Below are 8,739 nucleotides of genomic sequence, written 5' to 3'. Positions count from 1 at the left end.
AACGTATATTTTATGATGCAGAGTATCCGGAGTCGTAATTCGGAGTAATAATTCGTTCAACAATTATATTGGCCATCATTTTCTTTACTAAGAATCCTATTTCATTTTTAAGGTTAGGTGGATTAGAGTACCTAAAGAAGATGAGGTGCTACGACTTCTTGCAAACTCTCATTCCTGTTTAGTTTACAACAGGTCATTCCGTTCAGCTGTTCTTTGTAATGGGTCCTAGGTTATGGTTCTCTGAACGTACTCCATCTATTGGAGGTGCAACACCCCTGTCAAACACTCACTCTCTATCAGTTTACTATAAACGCCACACCCTCCCCCACTCATTTGTATACTTTACCATAGATATTCTCTCCAAATTTCAAAGTCATGTGAGTTAGGGGTCCGCAGATGTGAGATTTCACGGCTATGGAATGAGCCTGCCACCTTGTGCAAACTCACTAATATTTACATCGCTATAAGCGCCTACTTTATTTATGTCTTCACACTAATTTTTGAATTCATGTGAATTATCGTTCCTAAGTTATAGCTGATTCAAATTTTACGCCTGTAAGATGTTCCACGCCCCCTTTTACAAACTTATTATATATATGGATGCTTTACTTTAAACATCTATCATAGATCTGTCTTCACACCAAATTTAAAAGTAGTGTGACTAACGGTTCTGAAGTTATTGCAGATTAAAAGTTTCACGCCTATGGGAGGTGCCTCGCCCCCTTGAACAAACTCATTAAAATATACCTTACTATAAGCGCCTACCATAGGTACGTTTTCATACCAAATTTCAAATTCATGTGACGTATGATTTCGAAGTTATGGCTGATTAAAAATAGGAAGGGCCACGCCTCTTTTACAAACGTATATCTACTTTACTATAAGTATCACCGACGATATGTAGTTGATGAAGATTTTATGCAACTCGGTCACTTTTGCATACGCAACACTGCTGCGAATAAAAGCGAAAAATTCAGTCTGCGCCAGCATTCACGTCGACTGCTACGCTGTAGCTGTTTTTTTTGTCAAAGTCGACTTCGTTATTGCTGCCTGCGAAAGTAACTGAGCAAAACAAAATAAGCATACATATATGTATACATATTTATTTACAGACTTATGTACATATTTATATACACGACGACTACGGAGAACTGGGAGAATAGGTATTTGCCAAATCTTATTGGATTCTTGTTGAAGATGACATGAATGTATGTAAATATATATTTCCAAACATTTTGTATATATATAGATATGGAACACGTTGTACGTACATATGTACATATGTACACTGTAAATATTATGAATGTTTGTATACACACATATAATATCTAATATGTATATAATAAACACATACATTTTCTCTGTGTATGCATGCGACTTTGTTGTTCCTGCATATGTATATGAAAATTACGCACACCGTCTTCACAAGAGTCACAACTCAAAATTTGTAATTTTTGAGATTATGCGCTCAAAATGTGCGCAGAGCATTTATTTACCTTTCAGCAAAAGCTGGAGCAAATATCTGTTATAATTTGTTAAAAAACCCAATGTAAAGTCGCCCTTGCCCAAGTGGTTACCATGTGCAAAGAAATAGTAGTTCTCATTTTCTGGCAGAGGTATTATTTTGAGTTGTGACTTTTGAAGACGGTGGACGATATGTACATACATAACTATGTTTATATATGTGTATGTGAAAGCGCACAATCGTCGCCGGCAAACAGTTTTTTTCTTTCGTTGTTAAATTTTTGCCGGTTACGCTTTGTGCTTTCGTTTGTAAACGAAAAAAAAATTAAACATCGTTTCTCTCGCTCGCACATCCAGCGAAAACTCATCCAACAAACGACCAAACGAGTTCTCTGCTTTGTCACGTCGCGGTCGTCGCTCAATTTGACGCAGCAGAGAATAGCAGCACAGAACTTAAATGAATGAGAAGAGAAAATGAGTGAATTATGTTAAGTGCACTGTTTGTGGACAGAAAATAATGTTTAGCAACATGTACGTTAACATTCTCCGTGTTGCTGGGTAGGTTAATGAAAACCTAGCAAGCCTTTGCTTGAAGTTGTTACATTTTTTAACATTTTGTACATGTACTGGCATCAGAGAATGTTAATATAAAGTTTGTTTATATTAACATTCTCTCGTAGTACCGATACATCTGCAGATATCACAATTCAATAATTATAGTTTCGCTAAACTGGCAGTTGTCTCTCTCGCACCGCTCCCTTAACAGTGGCCCCGTGCTGCTTCTTTGCAAATTTACTTGAAAAATTGTAGCTTACGCGTGAAATAGAAGTATACGTTTTCGTGCAAAATGTTTATTTGTACATATATGTATAAAAAGCACATTTAACTGATGAAAACATAAATTGTTTTTAAATTCGATGATTTAATTTTGAGCCCTTTTGCAGTTTTTATACCACTAATAATGCACATAAGTCTCGTACCTCACGTAGATATCTACATACATATGTATTTCGTTTAAAATGCCAAATTTCCTGCAAACACCTTAGAATTTACGAAAGCAATTTTACTACTAACTACATACTTTGCGTACTTTTCTACTACTATAGTTCTATATACATATCTCTGCTCGCATTGCTGTTAAAACGAGACGAAAGCGAACGCAACGGGAAAGTTCTATACAAATTCTCTGCCGAAGTTCGCTGCTGCGCACGAACTTGGCGCAGACATGATTTGAACAAAATCGTCAACGAACGAAGCTGGCACCGACAAAGTTGCCAACAAATGGAAATAGTCAAAATTTCGCTTTCTGCTGGATAAGTTGTGTTGAGGATTAGAGCGGAGTGTATTGTTCATAGTATGTTAGCTGTGAAGAATAATAAAAACTGCAAAGTGTAAAAGAAATAAACAGTGAGTTAAGTGGAAAGGAAATTCGTGAGACTTTGTGGTGCTTGGCAAGAAAACTAACATTTTTTGGAAGTAAATCGAACTAAAGTAATTAATTGGCGTGCGGAAACAATTTTGGCGAGAAAAGAGTACTGGCGACCGCAAACGAAAGTGAATGTGAGGAAATGTCAAAATATGCAAATTAATTTTGATGCTTGAATTTTTCTATTGGGTCGAAAATTCTGATTGGAATGAATTTTTCCAACCAGCCGAAGTTCGGTAAAAAGTAACAACGTGATTTCATCAAGTATGGCATTTCTGCAGGAACGACGAAATAACTAAAAATAGCAATATCCAGATAAAAAGTGATCTACATACATAAATAATTAAATAAAACTCAGGAATCTTTTTGAATAGTATTCAAGTTGCTTGCGAGCCAGGCAGTGAATAAATTTAAATACATACATACACATAAACTTTTTATAATACAATTCAAGTTCAAAGAGCGGAAAGCGCGAGCCATCAATACAGCGGACTGTAAATTCGATAGCTTCGATTGTTAAAAAAAAAGAATAAAAGCTAGTAAAAATGAAAAATCATTTTTTGAACGCGTTGAAGCCTGTGTGCTAATTATACGCAAATTTCAATAGAAAAACAAAGACACTAAATATAACTAAAGGATAGTATGTACATAGACAAATACATATGTATATCTACTAAACTTCAGAATAGATCTTTTGCGGAAATTCATAACTGTGCTATTGTGGATATTTCCAAAAATCTAAAAATAAAAACCCATTTTTTAAATTTAATACAAACGGTGTAAATATTGTGTCACTGCGACACTTTAACCATTAACTGAGTTTGTAGATGAAGAAAGTGAATTATAAAAAAATTACAAGAATTTAATTGGAATTTTAAAATGGAAACCACATTGCTGTGTTTATTGCGGTAAAAAGTAGATTTCGTAAAAGGCACTTTCGAAATAATCAAAGTGATTTTTATAGACCTGACATAAATCTCCCAAATTCGGGACCAGATTTCGATGTTTCTCTAAATGATACATATGGCGCCACGTCGTGACAGCAATAGCGCCAACAGCAGTTCCAGTATTTTAGTGCAACATCAACAGCAGCAAGGGCAACAACAACCTCATCTATTTGCATACGCCTCGCTATTCAACAGGGCAACATCACTTGATTCCTCTAACATTAGCACCGCAATCACCAACAATATAAGCGACAATTTGTACAACAGTAATAACAACAATACCAGCATGCCACCTATGCAAACATCGAACCTGGCACATCCTTCGCTGAGTGGGACTGCCTCTGGGGGGTCGAATTCAATCGCCCAGAATGGGCACCACCCACACCATGTCAGCAATAACAGCAACGCTAACAACATAAATAATAATATGAATAGCAATAGTAATGGCAATATCCAGGATCAATATACCCGTTGTTGCTATCCCAATGGAGATTGTTTAAAGTTGGATGCCGGTTTAATTTCTCTGGACGACCTGTGTGATGTGGTGCGTGTGCTTTGTAATAACGAGAACTGCAACATGGGGCAGTACATGCATCGTGAGTGCTTCGATGCATGGGAGCAGTGTGTGCTCGCGACACTAAAGTCCGTAGGCCGGGCACGATCGTGGTCCGAACGGCAGCGCAGCCAAAATTTGTGGACAAAGAAGGGGTTTGATTTAGTCTATAAAGCTTGTGTATGCAAATGTGGTCATGGTCATATTCGCAAGGATCTGGAGTGGACCCCACCTACTCAGGCCACGGCATCCAAGTCAAGTGCAACTCTTAACGGTGGCGGCGGTCAATATGGCAATGTAAATAGCGGTCCAATAGCTGGTGGTGTGCAACAGCGTGTGCTAATGGTCAGCAGTACCTCTGCTGAGGAAGATGACAAGAAGAAAAAGAAGAAAAGAAATCGTAATAATAATCTGTCCAAACCAAACATGGCAGCAGTGAATACAAACGGACTTATTGCCGCAGGTGGTCAACAGCAACAAGCTCAAATGGTACAACCACCAGTAACCACCCAACAACAATCTTCTCAAGCTGCTCAACAGCAGTCAGCCNATGGCAGCAGTGAATACAAACGGACTTATTGCCGCAGGTGGTCAACAGCAGCAAGCTCAAATGGTACAACCACCAGTAACCACCCAACAACAATCTTCTCAAGCTGCTCAACAGCAGTCAGCCAATTCCCTACTTAACGGACAACAGAATGGCATTAGCAATATTAGCAATGGAATCAGCGCAATTTGCACGCCCAATAATGTGAACCCAACTGTTTGTAAAGCAGCCATCGGTAATAACCCAAACAACTCGCTCATTTCTAGTAGCAGTAACAACCAAGTCAACAACGTCTTAACCAATACCAGCGTTGGAGTTATTGGCTCAGGTCTGCACAGCAGCAGCTCCACCACCAACCAACAACAGCCACAAGCTCAACAGCAGCAACATCAACAGGCCGTTGCCTCTTTGAATAATATATTGGGATTAGATTTGCGTGCTCGGGCCGGCAGTTTGTCGTCAAGTGGGGCGGGCAGTGGTTCTACATCGCCTTCTGATTCTCAATCTAGCGGTGAGATTTCAATTTCGCCCATAAATCAACAACAGCAGCAGCAGCAGCAACAACAGCAACAACATTTGCAACTGCAGCAATACCAACAGAGCTTGTTGCAACAGAATGGCTTAACGAAAAGCATCTTAAATGGTGCATTAAACGGCTGCGTCGATACAATCCAACGCAATGCCGCACTTTTGGCAGCACAGCAACAGCCCACGGGTTCTCAGATTGTGGGTGGTGTAGCTGCCGTTAATGGATTAAACGGGTTAAAGCAATTGAGTGTTTATGATCAGCATTTGGTGCAGCAGCAGAGAAACAAGGAGGTGGAACTCTATTCGGAGCGTGTACGGTGAGTTGATAACGATTTTCTACCTTCACTCTTACATACATATGTAGGTATGTTGGTTAAAAAGTACCCTGCAAACCATTCTTTCAGAAAAATTTGAGTAGCAGAGAAGTCTTAAAGAATTCGGAAGAAATCATTTCCTCTTGCAATTTTTTTTGTAGAATTTTCTAAGACGAATTGCACTGTGCACACTTCGATTCTTTCATGAAATTAGGGAAGAAAGTCGGTAAAGCAATGCGGCGATATGAAGATTTTTTTTCAGAAATTCCTTTTAAGAAATCGTACGAGAATTCTTTACTTGTTATCTCAACCACTTCATATGATTTTCTTTGGAGATTCGTTCGTAAAGAAATCGTTCAGAATTCAGAATACACCATGGCTCAATAAACAGGTAAAATTATCAAACAGCTTTCTCATTTATATTCTGCCATTCGGTTGCGTTGTTAACAAATTTTTAATTATGCCAGTGTCAAAATTCTTCTTGCTCTAATCATAGTGATATAATATTATTTCACTATGGCTCTAATTATCTCACCTGGTATATATAATTCCCCTATAGGAATACACTACTGTTAGATTTTAAGATATTAGGAACCTTGGTTTACAGATTAATTAAAAAAGCCCGACTTCACTCACGTTTTCAAAAGCTACATGTACATACATATGGGCGATTCCACCGTCACGGGTTGGACATTTTTACAGACACAAATTTTCTTGTTTAAATTTAAGTATTAAGTACAGAACAATTCTACATTTTGATAAAACTACACCTACTTAATTGACTATTATAAGAGTTATTACAAAATAGGAAAAAAATTCAAGCTTTCTTTTATATGGGAAAAATCTGATTTATTTATTTTGTCTCGGGTGTGACAAAAAAAAATAACCTGCTTTTTGGGGCAGATATATTTTACGGAAACTCTTCGAATTTATTTCACTTTTCTGTGTCAACTTTATGTCTTGTAATAAAACAAAGAACCAGGAACACAAACAAAGCAAAAACTAAAAAAAAAAATGATGACTTTATTAAACCAAAAACCCGAAATTCCTCTGTCGCGGGCGGGACAACGTTTGTCACGGGTAGGACACGTACACATTTTTATATGAAAAAGAGCTTTTAATGTGGTCCATATATAAATACTAGTTAATTAAAAATATAAGTACCAAGTAGGGATTAAATTCCCTCACGTTTTTTCTTAGGATGGTGCCTTTTATATAGAATAAAATACTTAGCACCGTCAGCCAAAAAATTATTAAAAATTAACGCGATTTCCTAACGCCTTGAAATTTTCANGGGCGATTCCACCGTCACGGGTTGGACATTTGTACAGAAAAAATTTTCTTGTTTGAATGTAAGTATAAAGTACAGAACAATTCTACATTTTGATAAACCTACACCTACTTAATTGACTATTATAAGAGTTATTACAAAATAGGAAAAAAATTCAAGCTTACTTTATATGGGAAAAATCTGATTGATTTCTTCTGTCACGGGTGGGACAAAAAAATAACCTGCATTTTGGAGTAGATATATTTTACGGAAACTGCGAATTTATTTCACTCTTCTGTGTCAACTTGGTGTCTTAGAATAAAACATAGAACCAGGAACAAAAAAAAAGCAAAAACTACAAAAAAATGATGGCTTTATTATACAAAAAATCCGAAACTCTTCTGTCACGGGTGGGACAACGTTTGTCACGGGAAGGACACGTACACATTTTTATATGAAAAAGAGCTTTTAATGTGCTCCATATATAAAGACTAGTTATTAAAAAATATAAGAAGCCAAGTAGGGATTAAATTCACTCACGTTTTTTCTTAGGATGGTGCCTTTTATATAGAAGAAAATACTTAGCATCGTCAGCCAAAAAAATTATTAAAAATGAACGCGATTTCCTAGCGCCTTGAAATTTTCGCTTTACCTACTTAATTTTAATACGTGTGTCAAGTTAGCACTACACTTTTCGAAATTGCAACCGTTAACTACGGCATTAATTGTAGTGTTTTTGTTGTAAATTTGTTATGGAAAGAAAAAATTTGTACCATTTTTTCTTAAAAAACGAGAGCTAAAAATTTTTTCTTTCCACAACAAATTTTAAAGTTAAAAGCTACAATTTATTCCGTTGTAAGCTTTTCCATATCTCAATTATATCGACTAGGTGTATGGTGTCAAGTTAGCACTACAACAGAANAAATTTTCACTTTACCTACTTAATTTTAATACGTGTGTCAAGTTAGCACTACACTTTTCGAAATTGCAACCGTTAACTACGGCATTAATTGTAGTGTTTTTGTTGTAAATTTGTTATGGAAAGAAAAAATTTGTACCATTTTTTCTTAAAAAACGAGAGCTAAAAATTTTTTCTTTCCACAACAAATTTTAAAGTTAAAAGCTACAATTTATTCCGTTGTAAGCTTTTCCATATCTCAATTATATCGACTAGGTGTATGGTGTCAAGTTAGCACTACAACAGAATTTATTGTAGCTTTTTTATTGAAAATTTGTTGTGAAAAGAAAACTACATTTTTTTTTTTGTTTTCATAACAGTTTTTAAAGTTAAGAGCTACAATTAATGGCATAGTAACATATTGGATATATCCATTCTATCGATTAGGTGTATGGTGTCAAGTTAGCACTACATACCATTTTTTCTTAAAAAACGAGAGCTACAAATTTTTTCTTTCCACAACAAATTAACAATAAAAAAGCTACAATTAATGCCGTTATAACATTTTCAATAACTCAATTCTATCGACAAGGTGTATAGTGTCAAGTTCGTACTACATAAGTACCATTTTTTTTTTTAAACCGAGAGCTACAAATTTTTTCTTTCCACAACAAATTTACAACAAGAAAGCTACAATTAATTCCGTTGTAACCTTTTCAATATCTCAATTCAATGGCAATGGTGAAACACTACAATTAATGCCGTAGTTAACTTTTCCAATTTCGAAAAGTG

General features: G+C 36.1%; 1 protein-coding gene across 1 annotated transcript in view; it reads left to right on the top strand.

The window, feature by feature from the left end:
- The first annotated feature begins 2,634 nt into the window (after positions 1 to 2,634).
- heca (hdc homolog, cell cycle regulator) overlaps positions 2,635 to 8,739 on the top strand; it is a 95,538-nt gene continuing 89,433 nt past the window's right edge. The window contains 2 exon segments of the mRNA XM_017617694.1: positions 2,635 to 4,856; positions 4,981 to 5,782. Of these exon segments, the coding sequence (XP_017473183.1) occupies positions 3,905 to 4,856; positions 4,981 to 5,782 (1,754 nt within the window). The 5' untranslated portion in view covers positions 2,635 to 3,904.

The sequence above is a fragment of the Rhagoletis zephyria genome, unplaced genomic scaffold, assembly GCF_001687245.7.
Source record: "Rhagoletis zephyria isolate East Lansing unplaced genomic scaffold, Rhagoletis_zephyria_1.1 Rzeph_scaffold_01466, whole genome shotgun sequence".
NCBI lineage: Eukaryota > Metazoa > Arthropoda > Insecta > Diptera > Tephritidae > Rhagoletis > Rhagoletis zephyria.
This window is presented reverse-complemented; position numbering and strand designations above follow the sequence as displayed.